Here is a 23452-nt window from a genome sequence, read left to right as displayed (position 1 = left end):
GTTCCAGACATCCATGAACAAACCAGAACGAAGCCCTTTCCCGCCAAACCACTAGGGCTTGGAAATACACAGAATACACAGTGCCGGCCCAAACTCTGGGAGCGGGAACCCGGGAGAAGACTTGAGCGGTAAGAGATCTAGAGCATTAGAAGGAGGGAGGGGAAAGGAAGAGAGAAGGTTTCGAAAGAGAAAAAAGAGGAAGGAGGAAGTGGAAGGAGCAGCCAGGGTAGAGTTGGGCGTGGGGTTCGGTTACAAACGCACCCCCACCCCCGCCCCGCCAGGCGCCCGGGGTCTTTCCGAGCGCTGTCTGCGTCACCGCAGAGCCCAAGCGGACTGGGGGAGGGGAAGATAAGACAAAGGGAATTCTCCTCTGGGAAGTGCGAAGTGCATCTGTCCTCTCCTTGCAGGCTCTGGAAAAACTGGCAGGAATTTCCTTGTCGTGAGAAGACCGACGAGCGTCTGCAGCAGAGACAACTACAAACAGACTTAGGGCCGGGAAGGAGGGCGGGAGGAGGGGTGGCGGGGGCCAGCTTTGATCGCTTCAACTCTGTTGTAATTTTGTCTTCACATTAGCCAAAATAGTCAGCCCTAGCTAGGAGTGCTGTTCCGCGGAGTCCCCTCTCACCCCACCCTTCCACCCCCACGTCATGTGCACGCGGGGAGCTAGGTCGCCGCTCCTCCCCGAGTCGCGCCTGAAACTTCAAGGGCTAATGGTTCTGTGTTCCTGCCACAATTAGGAGCCCACACAGCTCTCCAACACTGCGTTAAACAAGTATGTAAGTCATCCTCCCCCTCTCCGGGGACAGACCCCGGGAAGGAAGGCAGCTGGGACAGCTCCGGGAGGTTGTCCCCCGTTAGGGGGAGTGGCTTCGCTGTGACCCCCAGCTGCTCCTCCTGGCCTGGGTCTTTCTAAGCCCTTCCTTAGAAAGTAGAGAAAGGGGCAAAGAATGTGCATCTCGCCACCCACCGGACAAGCCAGGCGAGCCTGTGTCTGTGCTTGAAAAGTTTTCTAAATAAATCGCTCTGGTGGTTCCAAGCAGCGATGAACAGAGGCTGAACCCGGGTCTTCTCCAGAACAGTGCAACCAATGTAAAGAAGCTGCAGTCCCAGCCTTTCCCTTTTCTTCCCCCCTGTAAATCAGCCATATAAATCATTTGCATTGTTTAAGGTACATTGATCAATCTAATGGCTTGTAATAGGCTCCTAATTGCCACTTGCAGAGTTCTGCAGGTTCCTGTTTGAACAGGGAAGGTTTCCATTCCAGCCAAAGTCCACCTTCATCTTGAGACTGGATGATTACAGACCCAGGAGGAGGACCACAGTGGCCAGGCCACTGGAGTCCCCATGCTTCAGGGGAGGGAGGAGGGGGCCTTACTGGAGACATTTACTGTTCTTTTTTTTTTCCCCCCTTTTCTTTTCAAAGCCTACATCCAAATTGGTAATTCTCTCTCTCTCTTTTTCCCTTTTAACAAATTACTAGTTCTCTAATGAGCAAAGCCAAGGCCATGATTATTGTTGTGTTTTTATTTTTAAATTTTATGTATTTATTTGAGAGAGAGCATGGGAGAGGGGAGAGGTCAGAGGGAGAAGCAGACTCACTGCTGAGCAGGGAGCCAGATGTGGGACTCAATCCCAGGACTCCAGGACTCCTGAGCCATTGGCAGTTGCTTAACCAACTGAGGCACCCAGGCGCCCTTGTTTATTGTTTATATCAGGCACGAAAACTTCTTTATTTGCATCCTTTATGTCTGTACAGTAAAAACTTCTTAAGTGGCAAACAGGTATTCTCTTAGTCATCCCTTTCTTTTGATTTGCTTCTTTCTAACATGGTAACACCAGGAGTGGTGATAGCAAATAATAAGGGGGGAGGGGTTGTTGAAAGGCAGGAAGAAGCAACCAAACTTTTTCCAATATGGAGTCCTGGAGATATGCCTAAACTCCGGCTTAACATCTTGTGGTGGTAATGTCTCCTCCAAGCCCTGAATGGAGGAGGCTGAGTTGGAAGTATCCTCAAAAGCTCCCTATGAAAGAGTCAAACTGAGGAAACTGGGACCCTGGCTGGGAGTAGCTGAAAGATGACCAGAATCCTCTGGCCTTTGGCAGCGGCGGCAACTGCTGCTGGTGCTGCTTCTTCTTCTTCTTCTTCTTCTTCTTCTTCTTCTTCTTCTCCTCCTCCTCCTCCTCCTCCTCCTCCTTCTTTTTAAAATATATTAACTCAAAAGATACTTTAATGTTCCAGAGATGGTTCCCTTTAAGTTGACTGAGACAACAATTGTGCCTTATTTTGGTAAAAATGCTCTAAAAAAGAAGAAAGCCAACACAGAATGACACATTTGCTTAGGTCTAAGACCCCTCTATGGTAGTTGGTGATGGAGGGAGGAAGGTGAAACTCCAAGCCCAATAGGCCCCCCATAGTTTCCGAGTAATGCAGTAAACAAATCTATGATGCTTGTTGAATAATCTTCCAATAATTGCAGTCATTAAAATCATCACACAGTCTACAGTCACCTTCCTTCCTTTGACACACCAGAGTCTTTCCTTTAATTGTTAATGCATTTTTGGCTCAGATAAACAGATCAAGGCACGCTTAAAATATAAGGCCCAGATACATCTAACAGCAGAAAACTGGTAGTGAAGCAAATGTTTGGAGTGTACTTAAGAGACCAGGGTTTTTCACTTTCTCCAGTAGACCTTCCAGGCAAGAAGGATTTGCATTTCCTGCCACCTCTAAATAGCAGCTTCACTTCAGAGGTAAAGAAAAGATCCTTCCAGGCTCTTTTATATGCAAGGGTTGGGCTGGAATTAGGGCGTTATAGAACAAGTATTAAATGAAAGCTCAGCAGAAATTGTGGGAGAGTTCCTCAATTTTCAATTAATTTCTCCATTCATTTGATCTGAAGGCTGGCGCTTTTTAAAATATAAATATGTGTTAACTATAAAAGATTCCCTTCTAATCAAAAGCTGCATTTCATTTGCACCCACAACTGGCAAGCTCCAACTGTGGAAAGGATTCATAGCACTCAACAGGCGCTGGCGTCTGTCCCCGCTTCCTTCGCCCTTGTTCATGGCAGGCGACTATGGTACACAGGGGCAGCTTTTTTTTTTTTTTTTAAACCCAAGTTATTAATGTATCTCCCCAATCCCCACACCGGGCTGACCTGATAATCACTGTTCTAGTGTAGATCATGCAAATGAAAAGCATAATTAACTGAGCAAATGATTCAAAAGGGGAGCACTGTGGCTTACCAAATAAGTAAATAAAGGCAGGTGGGAGGAGGACAGGTCAGATAAATGCTCTTTACGGGCTCCTCTCGCTTCCCTCTCCCCGGTTCCCGCCCCCGGGCATCCCGGTCCTGGTGGTAGTGGCTTTGGCAGCAACCAGCAGGGCCGGTGCGAGAACCTTCGGTCCCTCCTCCCCCAACGCCTCCCCTCCCGCCCACATCCTCAAGTCTACCCAAGTCGACATCACCCCACCCTAGTGCTGCGTACTAACTCTGAGAGTGGCTGAAACCCCGGGGAGACTGGGCAGCCACCTAATATTTCGAATTATTCAGAAGATAGATGGTTCTCCCTGTCCCCACCCTGCTTCCTGTGCATCGGGGAGAAGCTTTTTTTTTTTTTTTTTTTCCTGTGGTGTAGAAGCTCCAGTCCTTCGGATCAGCGCTAATGACGGAATTGTTTCTCCGGCTTCGCCTTCTAAACGCAGCAACTTGAGCAGTTGCTCAGATCAAAGCTCTCCGGAGAGGCAAGATGGGAGAAACAATATTTGTTCAAAGGAAGTGAACTCTTCCTTTTAATTACCCTATTCTTCTTTATTAGGATTCCTATTGAAAATTTTTTTTTGCAAAAAAAAAATTATGTTGATTTAACCATAGTGTATTTGCGATGTAAATATATTCCAAGATGAAAACGTCACGGATCAATTGTAAAGGACCCGGATACATAATTTTAAAAAATCAGTTTCAGTGTATATGAGGTTCTCACCCCACTTTCGCTGCTCAGTCAGATTTGTTTATGCAGAATCGACATTTAATAGTGCTAATTGCACTCCAGTTAAATTGCCCTGATTGCAGAAAGGGAAGCAATTTTCGTGCTCTCTGTCTGGGTTTGGAAGAAATTGTTTTATATTCACCTCTTTATAAAGAAGTGGAGATAAGGCACCGGGGCCTTTGCACAAATTGCACTTAGGGGCTGACTGGCAGCATTCAGGCGCTATAATAGAGCATTATTTGGCCGTTTTGAATAATGTAAAGCGTTTGCTGAAAGCTATTCTCCCGAAAATTGCTTTAACTTTTAAAAGGGTGATGATTCACTCCAAACCAGGCCTTTGTTACATTGTCATTATTTCCCCAAATGTTTTAACAGTCAGCTCAACACTTTAGCATAACACATTGATCTTTGTTTAAAAACTAGATTTTTTAGAGGATGAAAAAAAAATCTGTCACACGAAAAAAAAAATGGACTTCTTTGGGAAGATTTCCTTGGGGCCCCACCTTAGAGTTGAAGTGGCCGGGGTGTCGGCCTACGTTCGTTTGGAAGATTTCCCTAACTTTTATTGTGATCCCGACGCGTGTATCTAAAGGAATATCCGAGTGCCCACGTAGAGAGTCTGACAGCTGGAACCACATTGAAAACGGCAGGAGGGGGGAGGGGAGCTGAGGAGAAGAAGGAGAAGAGGAAGGCAACCAGGGCTCCCCGAGCCCGAGGTGCCAGCGTGAGCTGTTTTAAATGGTTGACTTGAAAATGTCACTAGTGCTAAGTGGCTTTTCGGATTGTCTTATTTATTACGTTGTCAGGTTTCCTTAAGGAGGGGGTGTGTTGGAGGTGGGGGAGGAGGTGGTAAGGGGAAACCTCCGCGCTTCTCCTACCGGGCCTGCAGTGGGTGAGTCGGCAACGCCTCGCTGCCACTTAACAATCCCTCTATTAGTAAATCGACGCGGAGACTCTACGGGAAGCCGAGCACCAGTCTCCCCTTCCAGGGCAGAAGTCACCTGTTGGGAACGGCTCCCGGGTCCCCCTGCCGGGCTTTCTGGCTCTTCCAGGCTGCCTGGATTCCCCCTTAACCTACCACCCCGAGTGCCCCGAAGCTTTTGACACCTTCTCCACCCCACCCCCTGATTTCCATCAGTCCCCCAGGGCACAGAGCTTCAGGATAGCCGCGGGTCTTCTCACTCTCTTCTTTTTCTGTCACGATTTCCTCGGTGCTTTCGCCAACTTAAACCAAAGTGTGTGTATGGGGGGGGCATTCTGAGCAAAGGTATTATAACGAAAAGCAAAGAAAGCAACCTATACAGCCCTCCCACCCACCGAGTGCATCAGGATGCACGTCGGCTCCATCTTAGGGCCGAGAGAGGAGCTAAAGTGGTCGCACTTTTGGGCCAAGAGGTATTGCAAAGAGGAGAGAAAACACTGGGAGCTCAGTTCCACTCCTCCTTACTTACTCCCCTCCGCAACAGCTCCTGTTTTGCACCCAAGCCTTTGGGGTTCGTGGTTACATGTCTTTTAAAAAGCAGGATGTGGGTTTGGAGGGGAATGTGGTACAGTAAAACCAGTACCCAGGTCTGTCCGAGGACGCTGGTATTCCTCTTTCAAAAGCAGCTCCAACTGCCCTGAAGAAGAAAGAGAAAGCAAGACCAAGAAAGAAATGCAAACAGCCTAGCAATTGCTAAGGGACTCCAGGCCGCGCAGTCCTCTGCTCGAGGACACCTCTTTTCACACCGACAAGCTCCTGAGAGGACTTTAGGATGCTTTCAGCCTGCAAAATGTGGAGGCGCCCACGTGTGGCCTTGTCCCCCTCACTCGCGAGTGGAGGTCCCCAAGAGAGGCTCCTGGAGCATGTCCACGAAAGCAGGGCGCTGCAGGGGGAAAGCCCACCTCTCATCACGGTGCCTTTGCCGTGCAGAAGAGCCCCGAGGCCCAGGAGGTCTGGAGTGGGAGTGGGTTGAAGCTGGGGCAAGAAAACTCGACTCCAGGCTGAAACGTGACGTGCAAATCTTCGCCGGGTTAAACAAACAGCCGAGCGAGCTGCAGCTTCAGCGGGGGTGGCGGTGGGGGCGGACGCAGCTCGCGCGGGTCTGTGTTTCCAAAGTTGTTACAACGTGAAAATAAGCGGCTTCGTGCAGCGTGCTGTATGGGTTGATGCCTCCCACCCCCACGCCAGCCCCCTGCGAAACCCGGCAGATAATCAGCACTTCCCACTGTTTAGTCGTATTTGACAACTGGGTTAACCTGGTATCTAGGCGCTGGCGAAACGGTACAAAGGGTGCCCTCAATTACCACTAGAAGCTTCTGGTGTGAGTGGCACTTGTATTACCCCCCGGGTCAGAGGCCAGAGCGACAATTAGGAAGTCGCTTAGATCTCTGGGGGGAAATGGCGCGATGCGCAGACTCCAGGCCCTCCCAACAAGTCTGTGGGTGTAGACCTGGACGGAGAGGCCTATCTCTCTCCTCTCAGAGGAGCTGTCCTTTCGCGCCCTCTCCTCAATGTGACCCTGGAGTGGGTAAAACCGAATCCAGTGGGAGAAGGAACTGGGTAAAAGACAAACGACCATGATAAAACTGCGAGCGAGAATGATGGATCCCAGCTGAAGTTGTGCTCCGCAGGCGAGAGCCTAGACACACAAAGTGAGCGTTGACATTTCCGTCTTTACTTAGGCCTTGCTGGTGCTGCCTCCGCCTCGGCGCCCCCCCCCCCTTGCCTTCTTTCCCACAAGTGGGGAGTGGACTAGGACTGTCAGTTCTAACTTGCATCATCTCGGGATGGTTCGGGGGGCTTGTGGCTTGGTCTCAGCGCTCCTTAAACCTGGCTCCGTGCGTGTGTGTAAATTTTTAATTGCACTGTAATTTCTTCAGTCTCTAGCCCGCGTCTCCCCCCACCCCCCAACACCTCGCTAGCCGCCTTGACTGGCACGCGCCGGGAGCCCTGGCTTGGGCCCCTCGGCGCGTCTGATTGGCTGCGGGGCAGCTCCCGTCTGCTCCGCCTGCGCCCTCATTGGGCGAGAGGCGCAGCCAGCGGCACTTCAAAGCGGGTGCTCCTCGCACTTAGGCTGAGTTTAGCCGGCGGGAGCCCGGAGTCCGCTCGGCGCGAGCGCGGGGACGCGGGAGCTGCGCGGGATCCGAGCAGCTTTCCGGAGCAGCCGTGAGGCTCAGCCCCGCTCCCGGCCCCGCCGCGCAGCCCAGGGACCTGCTATGGCCACGTCTATACTCGGGGTAAGTCGGAAGTGCGGCAAGACATTTGCTTGTTTTAACTGCAGTAAATTTTCGTTATGGCTTCTCCGCGTCGGCGGCTCCGGAGAAACTGTTGCTGCCGGACAGCAGTTTCAGCGCCTTTTAGCACTTTCCACATTTCTGGGGCTGATTCTTTCCAAGTTATTGAAACCTAGGAGATGCCTTTGTAAGAAAATGATTTGTTAAGCAACGCTTTTTTTTAGGTGGCTTTAAAGAAAACCTAGAGGTTTCTTTTCTTCCCCTGGTGATTAATACCCCATCCCCCCTTGCTCCGGGGATTGTTGCAATTACGCGACAGTGGTGTTTCCAGAAAACAGCCTTAATCGTTTTGCAGTCCATGTAGTCACGTTAACAAACATTTACACTTCTGTGGCTCCCCAGTTCGCTTGTGACTTGAAATCCATAGCTGGGTCCCTTCTCGGATTCTTGTTTTCATAATCGAGGATGGGGGAGGGAGGCTGTAAACATTAAAAACAACGTTTCCTATTTAAAAAAAAGGGGGGGGGGTCAAGTCGTAGCCACCCTTGGAAGCAGTGTCCCAAGTTTCCCCCGCCCCCGAGCCACTGTTTCGGCCGCCTCCGCCCTCACCCGATGTTTGTTGTCGTTGTGTTTACTTCCGTGCTTTACTCCGAAGGGCGATTTGGGGGCCTCAGTGAGAGGAGCGGGCTTACGGCGAGCGGGAGGCGAGCTACCCAGTCCAGCCCTGGGTAGGGGTTGCAGCGGCGGAGACGGGGAGGACTGAGACATCTCTGATTTCTAGCCCCACCGAGGAACAACTTTCCAGCGCCGGGGCTCTCGCCCTTAGGATCGCCTGAGCCCGGCGCGGGGCGCGGCGCATCCTTGGCGAGCGCGCGGGGAGGAGGCGCGAGCCTAGGTACCACGACCCCCCGGGACCAGCCGCGGGGGAAACGAGGCTGCTCACGGGTGCACTTTGTGTCTTCCTCCCACTTCTTCCTGCCCTCCTTCTCCTTGCTCCCTCCCTCACCCCACCCACTCTAGGAAGAGCCGCGCTTTGGAACGACCCCGTTGGCCATGCTGGCGGCGACCTGCAACAAGATCGGCAACACAAGCCCGCTGACGACGCTGCCGGAGTCGAGCGCCTTTGCCAAGGGCGGCTTCCACCCCTGGAAGCGCTCCTCGTCCAGCTGCAACCTCGGCTCCAGCCTCTCGGGCTTCGCCGTGGCCACCGGTGGCCGCGGCTCGGGCGGCCTGGCGGGCGGCTCGGGCGCAGCCAACAGCGCCTTCTGCCTGGCCTCCACGTCCCCCACGTCGTCCGCTTTCAGCAGCGACTACGGCGGCCTCTTCTCCAACTCGGCGGCTGCCGCGGCGGCGGCGGCCGGAGTGTCCCCGCAGGAGGCGGGCGGCCAGTCGGCCTTCATCTCCAAGGTGCACACGACGGCGGCCGACGGCCTGTACCCGCGCGTGGGCATGGCGCACCCGTACGAGTCGTGGTACAAGTCGGGCTTCCACTCGACGCTGGCGGCGGGCGAGGTGACCAACGGCGCGGCGTCGTCGTGGTGGGACGTGCACAGCAGCCCGGGCTCGTGGCTGGAGGTGCAGAACCCCGCTGGGGGGCTCCAGAGCTCGCTGCACTCGGGCGCCCCCCAGGCCTCGCTGCACTCGCAGCTCGGCACCTACAACCCCGACTTCAGCTCGCTCACGCACTCGGCCTTCAGCTCCACGGGCCTCGGCTCCTCGGCCGCCGCCGCCTCGCACTTGCTCTCCACCAGCCAGCACCTGCTGGCTCAGGACGGCTTCAAGCCGGTGCTGCCCTCCTACTCGGACTCCAGCGCCGCCGTGGCGGCCGCGGCGGCCAGCGCCATGATCTCGGGCGCCGCGGCCGCCGCCGCCGGGGGGAGCTCGGCGCGCTCCGCCCGCCGCTATTCTGGCCGCGCCACCTGCGACTGCCCCAACTGCCAGGAGGCGGAGCGGCTGGGCCCGGCCGGAGCGAGCCTGAGGCGCAAGGGCCTGCACAGCTGCCACATCCCGGGCTGCGGCAAGGTGTACGGGAAGACGTCGCACCTGAAGGCGCACCTGCGCTGGCACACGGGCGAGCGGCCCTTCGTGTGCAACTGGCTCTTCTGCGGCAAACGCTTCACGCGCTCGGACGAGCTGCAGCGGCACCTGCGGACTCACACCGGCGAGAAGCGCTTCGCCTGTCCGGTGTGCAACAAGCGCTTCATGCGCAGCGACCACCTGAGCAAACACATTAAGACGCACAACGGGGGTGGCGGGGGCAAAAAGGGCAGCGACAGTGACACGGACGCCAGCAACCTGGAGACGCCCCGCTCCGAGTCCCCCGACCTCATCCTACACGACTCCGGCGTCAGTGCCGCCCGGGCGGCGGCGGCGGCGGCGGCAGCAGCGGCGGCGGCAGCGGCGGCGGCAGCGGCCTCGGCGGGAGGCAAGGAAGCCGCGTCGGGCCCCAACGACTCTTAGAGGCCGGGCGAGAAGTGCGAGCGAGCGAGTAGAGACACCGAGAGCGAGCGAGAGGTTCGGAGGGCCAGCGAGCGGGGCACGGACGGGCGGGGGCTCCAGAGACGCCCCCCCCGGGCCACCACGAAGCGTAGCTGCACCCGGCTCCTCGGCCGCTGCTCGCCGGCCACGCCAGGAGCTACCCTCTGCTGTCCCGGACCAGACGAGAATCGAACGCGTGATCCAGGAACAAAAGCAAACCGTCCTCCGACACAAGCAACACTTTAAAAAACTGCACACATACACAGACACGCACACCCGAGACCTACAACCACAAGCACTCACATTAGCGCGCGCTTGCGCGCGTACACACACACACACACACACGCACACACACAACTCTCGCACAAACTTCTCGAGCGAAGAGCAATACACAGAAACGCTCCCTTCTCCCCCATAGCCCACCCCCTTCCACTAACCCTTCTCTTTCCTTTTCTCAAAAAACAAGCCACCACTCTGCAAAGGACTGTCAGAACATTTGAAAACAAACGGGACCTATAAAAACAGACCCTTTGTGTGGATTATATTATATATAAAATCCTCCAAGTCCTGCTTGATATCTACTTACAATGAGACTTTTTTTTTTTTCCTAAAAAGGAAGCATCAAAAAGGCTTAAGGTGAGAAATTAAACTGGAGGTCTAGTGACAGTTTCTCTGTATTTCATAACATCTGTATAAATAGGGTTCAAAAAATTGTGTTCTTTTTTATTTTCTTGTAAATGTTCATTCAAATAGAGGGTTTTTTTTGGTGAATTCCTGAAATTCAGGGAGTTTTTTTTTTTAATTTTCTGATGCACTTTGTGAAAGTCAGTATATATGTAAAAGATATTTAATATGTTGAGTTATCATTTCACTCAAACACGTAAGTTAAGGTCATCTAAAGAAATTAAATGCGTTTATCTGTATGAAGAAAATCTTGACATCATATTTTCATTTTGGTATTATTAAAGGACTCTGAACAATACACTTCCTTTTTTTTTTTTTAATCCTGTTCCCCTGTCAATAACCTTTACGTGGGTCGACTTTTTTTGTTGGGAAAAAATTCCTTTAATGTTAGTTTTAGATAATGTAAGGTTTATGTGAGTTATAAAAGCCATAACACATATATGTTTTTGAGAAGTCAAAATTATTTGTATATCAATAGCATAAATTAAATTGGGTTATAAGAACATGTAGTTGTATTACTTAATGAAAGAGCTCTCAAAAGGTGACATTTTAAAACTCTGGAGCCCCTAAAATAAAGCAAAGATCCTTGGCAGCTTTAACTGGGGAGGTGCCTACACCTCCCGGAGGGGTCGGACAAAACTCCAGTGGGTTTGTTTGTTTTTAAAAAGCGATTTAAAAACAATCTGTGAAAGGAAAAAGCTTTTTAAAAGAAGTCTTTTAGCTCCCAAGGCCCTCTATGTTGGGAGGCGACTCAGGGGAATAAATCGCTAGAGTCAATACCCCGGAAAAGACATTTCATGCCTAAATGAAAATCTTGTTAAATGTTATTAATTTTGACTTAGAGCACACAGCAGCCCCCTGTGCCTTGTATTCCCTTATTAGGGATTCATGTCTTATCAAATATCTAATTAATCTCCTAGACATCATTTGTTCTGGCCAACTTTATCTCAGCTGGTCCACGGGGAAAACTCCAAATATTCTCCGTGACAAAGCTCCCTTGAAGATCTTTTTAATTGTCTAAATTAACTGCACCAAATTTGCATGTCAAACGGTAAAGGGCAACCTGAGATAAAATGTAAACGTTTTAAAAGCCCCCAAACTAAGCACTTGATTTGATAACTAGGCTTTTTAATGTTATGGAAGACAACTGCTCCTTTCCTTTTCAAAGACGGCTGATCTATGCAAATAGTGAATTGGAAATGCCTAGGTCCCCGCGCCGTCAAATGGCCCTCGCAGGTTATTTGAATATCAGTGGCGCTGCTTCTGAAAAGGTTCAAGGATGCTCTCTGACTTCTTTGTGATTACTCAGTGCGGCGTCTTATTCTGAAGAAAAAAAACTCAGGAATAATTAAAGGCTGGGATCAGGCCTGGGAACACATTTGGGACAGGAATCTCATTTAGACAGTCTCTTTCAAAATAAGGCACAGTTAAATTGACCAGAAGGCAATTATTGAAATGAAAATTATTTTCACTCTCTTTGTCTTCTGACCACCAACTTAACAGCCCCAGTTTAAAAGAGAGGGAGAAGAGAGAGAGAGACGAAAAAGAAAATTGGTAAATGAGATAATTTCGCAATTCGAAAATGTTAATTTAGAAAATAAAGTACATATTTACAGAATAAAAATATTTCTGAAAGGCTCCCCACACAATAGGAAACACAAGCAAAGTCAGCCCCAGTGGAATTTTTTTTTTTTTTTTTTAAATTACTGTCCATCTTGGGAACTTGAATGGAGGTTTGATTTTTAGGGATGAAAAAATAAATTATTGTTATTAACTACCAACAAAATATTTTCTCGCAAACTCTGCTCTGAAAAGCCAAGCAGCAAAGTAGCGATAAAGCATGGAGCTAAGGTCCCCAGAGGGGCATTTGCAGCGTGAGGTTCTGTGTCTTCTTCCCTCTCCTCGTTCTCGCGGTCCCCACAGCCTCGATTACCCCGCACTTCTTCCTCGAGTTTTTCTTCTCTTTGACCATTTTCTCTCCCCGCTCCAACAGTTCACATCCAGGACCTCCCCCCCAGCCCCCCGCGGGCCGCCCGGGCCGGGCCCGGTCTCCTGGAGAAGCTGGCCGGGGTGCGTTGGCTCCAGGGGCTTTGGGCCGTGGCGCTGGAGGCCGAGAGAGCGTGCCCGGCGCGTTTGGGGGCCGCGGGCCGGCGGCACGGAGGTGAGAGTGTGCTGGGGTTTCCTGAGGCATAAGGGCGCCCGGGCGTCTGTCCCAGGCAGCTTTGTTTCTCGTCGATAATAAAGGCAGATCAAAGGGCCTGGCGGTGCAGGTCCCGCTCGCGGCGCGGCTCCCTCCGCAGCCCAGTGATCAAGGCCTCTGCGCTCTGCCTCTGCCCCGCGGGTCAGCGGACGTCCATCACCGCGGCTCCCGGGAACCGCGGGCGGCGGCCCGGCCTGAGCGTCCAGCCGGGAGACCGGAGCTCGCGGAGTCCGCACCCGAAGGAAGCAGGGCCCCTGCCCCCGGGCCCAAACGGGCAGGCGAAAACAGATTCCAGCCCCCCCTCCTTCCCACCCTCCGCGCCAGGGGCCCCTGGGGGGAGCGGGGAAGCCTTGACCTGAGCGGTGGCGACCGCGGAGGCCGAGCAAATTGCAGACAGCGTGCGTGGGAGGGGAGGGCCCGCGAGCCGCGAGAGCAGCGCGGTCGGCACCGGAGGTGGGGCCGCGTCTCCCCAGGGCCACCTCGGGGCTCCGGTTCGCCTGGAATGCTCGGGCTCCGGGGCCCGGGAAGAGCGGGCGGCCGAGGCAGGGGTCCGGGCGCAGACCCCCGGCGCGGCCTGCAGGCCGGGGTGGGGCGGGCACCGCGGCCTGGGTGTTGGGGGGCACGGACCGGGTCTCCAAGTTCCGCGCGGCCCGGCTGAGGGGAAACGCGATTTCGTTTCAGCCGGTTTCTCCCAGCGTTTCCTGTTCTACGGCTTCCTGCGCAGTAGAGGCGCGAAGAGCTTTTCCTCAGGCCTGCGCCCACCCAGCCCCCAAGCACACCCTCCCCCCGCGGCTACCTTTTGGGGTCTATCCCCCCCCCACCCCGTGGAATGAACTGGAGCCTACCTGATGAGGAAAGAGAGAAAGAGGAAAAATAGAGAAAGATTTTTCTTTCCTCAAGGAGAGACAGCAACGTTATTTTGACGAGATTAGATTGTGCACCTGAACCGCGTGTCTGGACATTCCGTCAAATAGTTCTAAGTCGTGTAAAATTGAATTTCTTGTTATTCAGATGGAAACTTTATTTATTTTAACTCTAATCTTATTTGCATCTATTATCTGTATTCACCAAGGCTCTCTCCCACTACAAAAATGCAGATGAAGTAAATCTCACATAAATCCCGCCCATTTGTGTAATTGGTATACTAAGTGTTTATTTTAAGTGAGAATAATTTAGCTACAAATTTTCTTAAGGAATAACATTCTTAACACATTAAAAAAACTGAAAACTCTGATTTGCTTTTATGTTTGACAGTCGCTCTTGATTCCCTTAAGAGGAGCTCGGCGAGTGCGGCTCGCTGGCGCCATCTAGAGCTCCGGGCCGGGAAGGCCGCGCCGTCCGCCGGGCTTGTCGCTATTAGCGCCGGGAGACCGGCGTTTGCCGCGGAGCAGCAGCAGCCCAGCGAAGCGAGCAGAGAAAAGCGAATGTTTGTGTACCAGGCGAGGGGGACGAGCCCCGCCATTGAGGGGCCCTATCTAGCAATAGCGGTATTACTGTTTCCAGGAAGGAGGTCGTTTGGGGAGCATGCTAACTGAAAATCCAAACAAAACAAAATAACGCCCCGATTGGCCCAACTCTTAGAATTGTCTCATTTAATACGCCTTTCAAGGTAACTTCAGGGTCTTCCAACTCCGGAGTTGAGCACGCTGGGCTCTGTCGGCCGCGACCTGAACCCCAGGACGGGGGCGCCGCAGTGGGCACAGGGCCCCGCGCTCTTCGCCCAAGGACTCGGGATCTGAGGGCTCCCGATCGGCGAGGCCCGCCCGCGTGGACTGGGCGAGACCGACCGGATCCAAGCTGATTAAAGCAGGCCACCAGACCGTCCCACGTCCCTAGACTCCCCTTTGAAGGGGGAGGTTAGCGAGGGACCCCGCAGCTTTCACCAGCCGGACCACGGATGGCCGGGGTCTCCTTTGCCTTGCAGCCGCCCTCCAGGCAGCCGTCCCAACAGAGTCGGTTAGATGGGGGCTGCCTAGCAGGCCGGGACCTAGAGGGGCGCGCAGGGTCCCCGAAGGCGGCCAGAAACCCCGAAACCCCTCGTCCCAGCCCCTCCTGAAGGGTCCGCACTCCCCACCGGCGGAAACTGACCCCTTGTGTCCCCGCCTTCCCCCCTCCCCACTTTGAAACCCAAATCTAAAATCGGATAATAGTTGGAGGCGTTGACCAATTTTCTCTCCAGGCTGTGCATCGCCCTCCCCCCGCCGCCCCTTTCCCTCCTCTTCCCCGTCCACTACCCCACCCCTCATCTTCAGACGTCGTGCGGTGGCTTCTTCCCCTCCTTTCTAGCCCCCCCCTCCTCCTGCGTCTTTATTGTATTTTGATCTTAAAAGCTACACCTCCAAATCCCGCGCCCAGGGCGGCAAAAGCGCGGTCGCCCGCAACAGCGAGAGTCAGTTGAGACGCCAGGGCGCCCGGCTCCCCGATCTCCAGCGGGGGAGAAGCCGTGCGTTTCCGAGAACTCGCAGCCACCTTTGCAGCGAGTAGCTCGGCTGGGTTTGTATTTGCTGTTTTAATACAAACCCCGCCGCACTGCCTATTTCAAAGATGTGCTAATTACTACTTGGATAGCAGGGCGCAAAGTCCTTGTCCATTTCCCAGTACAAAGTAGGTTGCTAGAAAATTTGAAATTGCCTTTCAGCCTAAAGCTGCCTTACCTGAATGTCATAATTACAGTAATTATGTACATCCAAATTACATGCTAATTAAATTAGAATCAAATCGTTCTAAATCGAAATCAAATGAGGTAGTGAAGAATTAATCAATGACAACATAAATAGAGAGCTTCCTTCAGAGATATTTATTGTAACGATCCAAGGAGGAATTTGATCTGAAAAAGTCACCTGTTTATTTACTTTCAAATTAGTAATCAGTTATTATCCCTTCTCCATAATTTTAACCGTTCCGTGTTATTTACCCCCCACCCTTTCTAGACGCTGGAGTTTATAGAAATATGTATGAGGTAAATACATACAGACATGCCTACCCTATATGTTATTGATATAAATATATACAGTGTGTTTGCAACTCTAGTTAAGGGGAAGGTTTCAGAATGTCCGTGGGGACCCAGTGCTCCAGGGCCTGTTCTCTGAGACCCGGGGAAGAAAAACACCTGTTTTTTAGATTTTCTAAGATCCCTGCACTGTCTTCCTTTGGAGATTCCTATCAGGGATTTTGCATTGTTTTACAAAAACCTAACCGTTTCTGTGTGGTTCATGTATAAAAGAGAAGCAAAGGGATAGGTTGTCTCCCCCAGTCCGTTTTCCGCTGGCAGACTGCAGGCTGGAGTTGACAGTCCCATTTTGCCCCGAGATAGAGATTAGCATCAGCGTCCTAAAGCGCCCTCTTCACCTGTGGAGCCAAGCAACCAGAGAAATTCGCTCGCCTCCCTAACCACCGAAGGCGAGGGCACCCTCCGACCTTCGCAGGAGAAACGCGCCCGAGGCCGGGCGAGGTTAGGCGGGAGCCGGCGGGCGAGGGCGCGCGGCGGCCGGAGGGGCCGGCCCCCAGGGCGCAGCCCGCTTGGCCCGCAGCCTGACGCAGTGGCCCGGGAATTCCTCCTGGGCGGGTTAGGGCCGCAGGCGTGCGGCGGGGCGGGGCGGGGGTGGGGGGAGCGGGGATCGGTGCTGCGCGCTAACCCGGACCCCTTCCCGTTGCTCTTGGTGGGTGGGGAGTCCCGCGGCCTCTCGGCACCGGAGGCGCATCTTCCAGGAAGGGGACGCGCCCCCTAATTCTCAGCTTTTCAATTTGGGTTTGAGGTGCGATCAGGTGGCGGCCAGACACAGGTCTAGAAGGAAAGCGCCGCAGTTTGCTGGGTGACGTCGCCTCTGGGGCTGGGCAGGGGCAACCCCAGCTCTGGACTCACTCCGTCGCCCTACTCCAGCCCCCTTCCTGCTTCCTTTGGCTTTATGGCGAGGTCCTTGGAAGCCCCGCTCTGGTCAGCAACCGAGGCCCCGGACCTCCATTTCTCCACCCCCTCGGGAAGGCCTTGGAGCCCAAGGAACGGACCGGGGTTTTCCCGGTCTGCGAGTTGGGGGGCAGGCGGCTCACGGGCAGGTTGGGCCGGAGTGTGGGTTTCTTTCCCTTACAAGCGGCTCTTGACTTTCACCCGGCACCTCGCTGTCGTTATTACTGCTTCGTCTGAGGGATGCCAAGTGCCGCGTGAAGGGAGCAGGAAGGCGGGAGGTGATGGGGAGTATATGTGGTTCCTTTTCTATCAGCAGGAACCGGTTTTTAGGAGCCTGGGCAGAACTCGCAGTTGCCATTGCACTTCCAAGACCTTAGGGTTCCCTCGGTCTTGTTTCCCACAAGTTTTTTTTTTAAAAGAGCGTATCTCCTTTCTGGTCCCAGAATGTTTCCCAAGGCCTGCAGAGATTGCCTGCCTTTCTTTTTAAAAGAAGTGGTAACTACCAAGGTTTTCTGAAAGAAAACCTGAAAAAAGATTCCTGAAGATCCTTGAGCTACTGAAGCTACAATGCAGCTTTCTCCCTGATCTTAAGCACAGGCGGTGGAGGATGCGGCCTCGCCGAACTGCACCCCGAGCGACTTCGCCCAGTGACCTGGCCCGATGGCCTTAGGGAGGGAGGAGAGTGGGATGGCGCAGGTGGATTCGGAAATCTTCAAGCTTCAATGTAAAGCACATGAAATGTTCGGTGATTAAAACGGGGAAACGCCGGCTCCCAGCAGCATGGCCTGATGGGATTCACTATCCGCAAGCAGTCTCCTGGAAGAAGAGCAAGAAGGGTCTCTCCAAGCTTTTCAGATAAAAAGCTTTCTTCAGCTTAAAGCTATGTTGACTCCAGACAAGATTCCCACTTCACCATTCAAGGTAAGCCAGACCTGCCACTATGCTGCAGCCCCCTCTGCCTATTTGGGCATGAAATTGAGACTAACCAACCCCATAGACATTCAGATAAATAAACAAGTCCTACCTAACCTAGTAACCAGATCTTTCCTGGACATTTGTAAATCGACAGCACCTCCTACAGGAATTAATTTGCTAGTGTTACATTATGTTAAATGTCAGGCCAGGGAAAGGAGGGGAGTGCCCCAGAACCCGCTCCTGGGTGGGCCAGTGCAGTCTCAGGCCCATGGACAAATAAAAAAGGCATACCCAGATTTCTTTGTAAGAATTCCTCTAGTAAACTAAGAAGAATGACAAATATAACCAGACTTTGCTTGTGGTTTTTGAATATATGTCACTGTTGGAAAACTTGTTTGGGTTCTTGAATCATAGATTCATTAAACTTGGAAGATGCTTTGACTTTCAGTACTTAGGGGAGTCTCCATACATACAACGAGGCATCCTTTTTATTATGGTGTTTATCTCTGGTTTTTACCTTGTGTTTCAAAAGCAAAAGTAGAATTAGATGTGTTAACCTTTTTCATTAAAAAACAAAACAAAACAAAACAAAAAAACACCTTCAATTCCTTATGCCATACAAGTATGCAGAACCAATGAGTCTTGTTGAAGCTCTTAGGATTCTACGTGAAAATCCCTCCCTTACGTTTGCAAAATTGGAATGCTAGCCCCTGGGGGGCTGTCTAGCACCCTTCCCTGACCCAAGCTGAAAGCCAAACAGCAAATCAACATCTTCCATAACCACACAGGAATTTTTCTCATCGTTAGATGGGTAAGAGTATTGGGGTTACTGGGAGTACTTGATAGTTTCTCAGTCTTAACAATGAGGATAATTAAACCAGAGATTTAATTTAAAAAATTCTCATGACCATTTTTTAATGGCCACTTAGAAAGTTAAAGTGGATCACACTTTTGTTAAAGTCAAATGAAAAAAGTGTAAGAAATGACAATGTATTTCTTTAATTCACTTTTAATTACAGGATGTATTTCAACATTTCTCTTCATGAACACTGTATTGGTTTAGAAACCCTTGGAGGCAGTTAAGTATTTCGTAGGTTTTGACATTATAAAAATTATAAAGTCTAAAAAGGCATAAGATAGAAAATAATCAGTGCAACACTAATGAACTCAAGGTGTAAATTAGCAGTCTTTATCCATTTCAAATGCATGCTTTTTTTTTAAATGAAGGAAAGGGATCTTTGAGGTGCACGTTAAGTTATTACAGAATACTGTAGACGGAATTCAAGTTCTCCCCCTACTTCAAACTCCCTTAAAAATCTAAGTAATCAAAGGGTTGCTTATGCCTTTCGTTTTTTCTAAACCAGACATTTGTGTACATTTACATGATAAAGACATATATATCAGACTACATAAAGTGATTTAACTTTCAAACATTTTACGTTTTATGAAATTATGAATTTTTAAAATTATGACTGACAACCCTGTGATTTCAAACTAACCAATATTTGCATTGTACTAAATAACAGATTTTTTTTTCAAATGTGGAAACTTAATAGAAATACTTTGTCCATGATGTTTTAGATTTTTTTTTAGAATTGCATATTACTTATAATTTGTACCAAGAAATCTTTTTTTTTTTTTAAGGTTTTATTTATTTGACAGACAGAGATCACAAGTAGGCAGAGAGGCAGGCAGAGAGAGAGAGGAGGAAGGAGGCTCCCTGCTGAGCAGAGTCCCATTTGGGGCTCAATCCCAGGACTCTGGGATCATGACCTGAGCCGAAGGCAGAGTCTTTAACCCACTGAGCCACCCAGGCGCCCCAAGAAATCTTTTTTTTTTTATCACTTTCCTTTACCAAATCCTTTGAAGCACAAAGGAAAACTTGCAGCTAAGTTTAAATATGCCTTAGATACCTATACTCATGAAATATATTTAATAGTTTATAATAGTCCATTCATGATATTATATAAATGCTTAATCTTTAGAAGTAAAATCCTTAATAGTTGTATGTTAGTAGCAGAAAGGCCACCGATGGTAGGCAGAATAATGTCCCTCAAAAGAAGTACACATCCTCATCCCTGGAACCGTGAATACATTAGGTTACATGGCAAAGGGGAATTAAGGTTGTAAACAGAATTAGGATTACCAATCAGTTTAACATAGGGAATTTCTCTGGTGGCCCAATCTAATCACGAGGGTCCTTAAAATTAGTGCAAGAGAGATGCAGAATATCAAAATGTCAGAGTGATAAGATGTGAGGACTTAACTTTACCCTGAAGATGGAAGAAGGGGCCAGGAGCCAAGGAAAGCAGGCAGACTCCAGAAGCTAGAAATAAGCAAGCAAATAGATTTCCTCCTAGAGCTTCCAGGAGGAACCAAACCTGCTGACATTTTGATTTTAACCCAGTGAGATCCATTTCAGATTTCTGATCTCCAGAACTGTACATCTGTGCTGTTTAAAGTCTGAGGTAATTGGCAGCATAGAAAACAAATATGCCCTCCTAACATAAATAGAACAAAACACCTGAAGGGAATTTAAACGCCTTAAGGAAACAGTGATCAAATCCACTACTGAATTCATACTAGAGAATTTCAACAATGATTATGCTTTGCTTCAAGTAAATTAGAATTTTAAAAAGTAATATATTTGAACAGAAAAAAAACAACAAAAATTAAATTATATCCACTCAGTGTACTATCATTCTTTTAATGACGTTTCAAAACAAAGAAGATGTCACAGAGTTATACAGGGTTTTTAATCCAGGGCACAAGAAACATTTATCAACAGAAAATATTTTTACAGCCCCAAAAGAGATTATTTACAAACATTTTGCAAAGTTCATTCTTATAGGACTCGCGTAGTTTTGTATTTGATAGGATAGTTTTCTGGAATGGAAAATTAAAACAGAGCTTTTTTATTAGAAAGACAAGAGTATATAATTTAGCCCTTGCCACAGGTATTCAATAAGGGAGTGGAGATCCTTTTTATTCCCAGGTAATTGTCACATACAGTCTCTCTTTATTCTCTCTACTTCTGCTTCGTTCTCTTTGTGTCACCCTAGTATGCTTATCTCCTGGGCTCTCTCTGTGCGCTCTTTCTCCTCTGTATACATCTGTGCCATGGCTCCTGGTGTCCCTTCTTCCATTCCGCTCTTCACTGGGACTTCGCTGTGACCGTTTTCTTATTTCTCTTTGCTTGTAACTACCGTGACTTCTGCTTCTGCTTCTCCTACCCCTCTCATCCCTGCTCTGGCTCCTGCTGCTCCTCTCATTTCTTTCAGATCCTCTCCTCTCTGGGCTCCGGTTATGGCTTCTGGACTTTTTGTCAGAATCAGAATGGCTCCATTTGCTATGCTCCCTAGAACTTTCTTGTTTTAAAAACCTAGGCTTTTCCTTGGCCTTTTCTTTGTTATGGTGACTGCTAGAAAGTTCTTCATGAAGTTTTCTCTTCTTAGACTTGTCCTTCTCTTCACAATCACTGTTGTTATTCCCTGAACACTTATTTTTCTTTCTTTTCTTCTTTTGTATTTTCTTTTCTTTGTTGTCACTCTCACTGCTGCTTTCTGAAGTCTCACTGGAGGAGGAGGAGGAGGGGGAGGAGGAGGACGAAGAGGAGGAGGGGGACCTATTTTTATGTTTTTTGTGTTTACTTCTGCTCTTCTGAAGCTTTTTCTTTTTTCTATCTTTTTTCTTTTTCTTTTTTTTCTTCTCAAGCCGGTCCAATTTCCTGTTATTGGAAAAATAGTAACATACTATGTAAAAATAGTCCTTTTTTGACAAAAATAAAGTTTTAAATAGACAATATATTTTCCTTGACACTACTGAAAATGGTATTCAAATATAAATGGATTCTTTATTAAATGACAATTTTCTTTTAAATTATTCAAGTCACACATAAAATTAAATACATTAAGCCAATTCTTTCACTACACTCTCTCCAATAGTAATGACTATTAAAAAAAATTCTTACTGAATCAGAATTTGAAATTATATAGCACTCTAAATAAAGTCATCCTCATCTCAAGGAAGCTTTATAACATTAGTTACATGCTAATGTAAACTCAAATATGTAGCTATAATCAAATGAAAATTAATGATATGTATTTATTATTATTATTATTATTTAAGATTTTATTTATTTTTTTTGACAGAGGGAGACATAGCGAGAGAGGGAACACAAGCAGTGGGAGTGGGAGAGGGAAAAGCAGGCTTCCCATTGAGCAGGGAGCCCAATGTAGAGCTAGATCCCAGGACTCTGAGATCACGACTTGAGACGAAGGCAGACACTTAACTACCGAGCCACTCAGGTGCCCCATTATATGTGCTATTTTAAAGTAGGGAAATACTAATCAATATTACATTATCAAAACTGAAGGGCATATTCTCCAGAAATTCTAAAGAAGAATACACTTTCAAGTTCTTTTGTATTCTTTTGTTACATAATCACACACTAGTTTTTAACAACTGTTTAGATTTAAAAATTAATTAAATTAAGACAATTTTAGGGGCACCTGGGTGGGTGAGTCGTTAAGTGTCTGCCTTCAGCTCAGGTCATGATCCCAGGATCCTGGAATTGAGTTCTGCATTGGGCTCTGGACTCAGCAGGAAGCCTGCTTCTCCCTCTCCCATTCCCCCTGCCTGTGTTCCCTCTCTCGCTGTGTCTCTGTCAAATAAATACATAAAATCTTAAAAAAAAAATTAAGACAATTTTATTAAGGCATTCTGAATTTCTAAAGAGTATTTCACATTCCGAGAAGAGTAACTTGTTTGTGTGTTTGAGTTACTCTGAAATAAAAATGTCTTCACTGAGGGGTCTGTCCAGCCATTCTCAAAATCCACAAGCTGAAACATCATGAGCTCCCTCTATTGGACTCAGCAAACATTTCTTGGATTCTTTAATCCAGAGGTAGTCTGTTTAATTTCATATTTACCTTAAATTTAAACATTTTTCAGCATTCCTCATAAAATCTTACAAAAAGAATAACACATGGCTCACAGTGTTTTATGGGAACAAACTGTGCAAAGATACATAAAAATCTACTATGAAAAGTAGTGCCTACAAATAAAGCTATTTCCAAACTAAATGTTCTAGAAAGTACAATGATTTTGTGCCATAATCTGAGTATAATAATCTTATACTCATTTTCATATTATTGAAAGAAAGACAAAGAACAAATCAGTAGATGTGATGCATGGTTTAAAGTAGCTTCGTAAGCTCTTAGGATCAGAGTTAAATATGATACTAAGATAAATACTAAGATAAAAAACAGTTGAATTAACTAAATATACACTTTTTAATTACCTGAGAAGTTTCTGCTTTTGTTTGGTTGTCAGTGACTTTAAAAATTCGACTTCTGGATCTTCTTCACCTTCACTTGCAACATATTCCTGAATCAACAAAGACATCAATAAATTGCTAGACTGCAAAACAAATTAGTTATCAGATAGGAAAGAAAACATTTATAAATAAGAAATTTTGTGTTAGGGACATACTATAGATGAGTATGACATCCTGGATTGGGAAGTAGGTGGTAGGGAACTAAAAAATTTTTTGTAGTCTGCCTGCCAAGGAGGATCACAGCACACTAAGAGGTGAAGATAACTGCTTTGTCAGCATTAACAAACTTTATCAGGAAGAGGAAGACAGAAAACATAGGTAAAACAGATTTATAGCATGGCTCCTACTCTCCATCTCTTGAGTTTGAATTTAAACACTTAAGCATTTAAATATTTTATTTTTAACTTAATGAAATGTTAAAACCAAGAATATCATGAGCTTTATTTACTATTTATTTATTATTATTTTTAAAGATTTTATTTATTTATTTGACAGAGAGAGGGAGAGCACAAGCAGGGGGAGTGGCAGAGGGAGAAGGAAAGCAGGCTCCCCACTGAGCAGGGAGACTACTGGGCGATAGATTCCAAGACCCTGAGTTCATGACCTAAGTTGAGGGAGACTCTTTTTTTTTTTAAAGCTTTATTGCTTTAGGTCTTTTTTTTTTTTTAAGATTTTATTTATTTGACAGACAGAGATCACAAGTAGGCAGAGAGGCAGGCAGAGAGAA

The 23452-nt window shown here is 48.5% G+C and overlaps 2 protein-coding genes across 2 annotated transcripts in view; one reads left to right on the top strand and one right to left on the bottom strand.

Moving 5' to 3' along the window:
• Positions 1 to 7051: 7051 nt before the first annotated feature.
• SP9 (Sp9 transcription factor) lies at positions 7052 to 10666 on the top strand. The gene is made up of 2 exons (XM_045066854.1): positions 7052 to 7209; positions 8227 to 10666. The coding sequence occupies exons 1-2, from the start codon at positions 7189 to 7191 to the stop codon at positions 9664 to 9666; spliced, it is 1461 nt and encodes a 486-aa protein (XP_044922789.1). The 5' UTR covers positions 7052 to 7188; the 3' UTR covers positions 9667 to 10666.
• Positions 10667 to 20064: 9398 nt separating this feature from the next.
• Positions 20065 to 23452, bottom strand: part of CIR1 (corepressor interacting with RBPJ, CIR1) — a 40158-nt gene continuing 36770 nt past the window's right edge. The window contains exons 9-10 of the mRNA XM_004774365.3: positions 22690 to 22775; positions 20065 to 21114 (exon numbers count right to left, since the gene is read on the bottom strand). Coding sequence (XP_004774422.3) covers positions 20373 to 21114; positions 22690 to 22775 — 828 coding nt within the window. The 3' untranslated portion in view covers positions 20065 to 20372. The remainder of the gene's footprint in view (positions 21115 to 22689; positions 22776 to 23452) is intronic.

This window comes from Mustela putorius, unplaced genomic scaffold, assembly GCF_011764305.1.
Source record: "Mustela putorius furo isolate JIRA1106 unplaced genomic scaffold, ASM1176430v1.1 tig00003869_pilon_pilon_pilon, whole genome shotgun sequence".
In the NCBI taxonomy this organism is placed as follows: domain Eukaryota; kingdom Metazoa; phylum Chordata; class Mammalia; order Carnivora; family Mustelidae; genus Mustela; species Mustela putorius.
The sequence above is the reverse complement of the archived record's forward strand: the minus strand, read 5'-3'. Positions and strand labels throughout refer to the sequence as shown.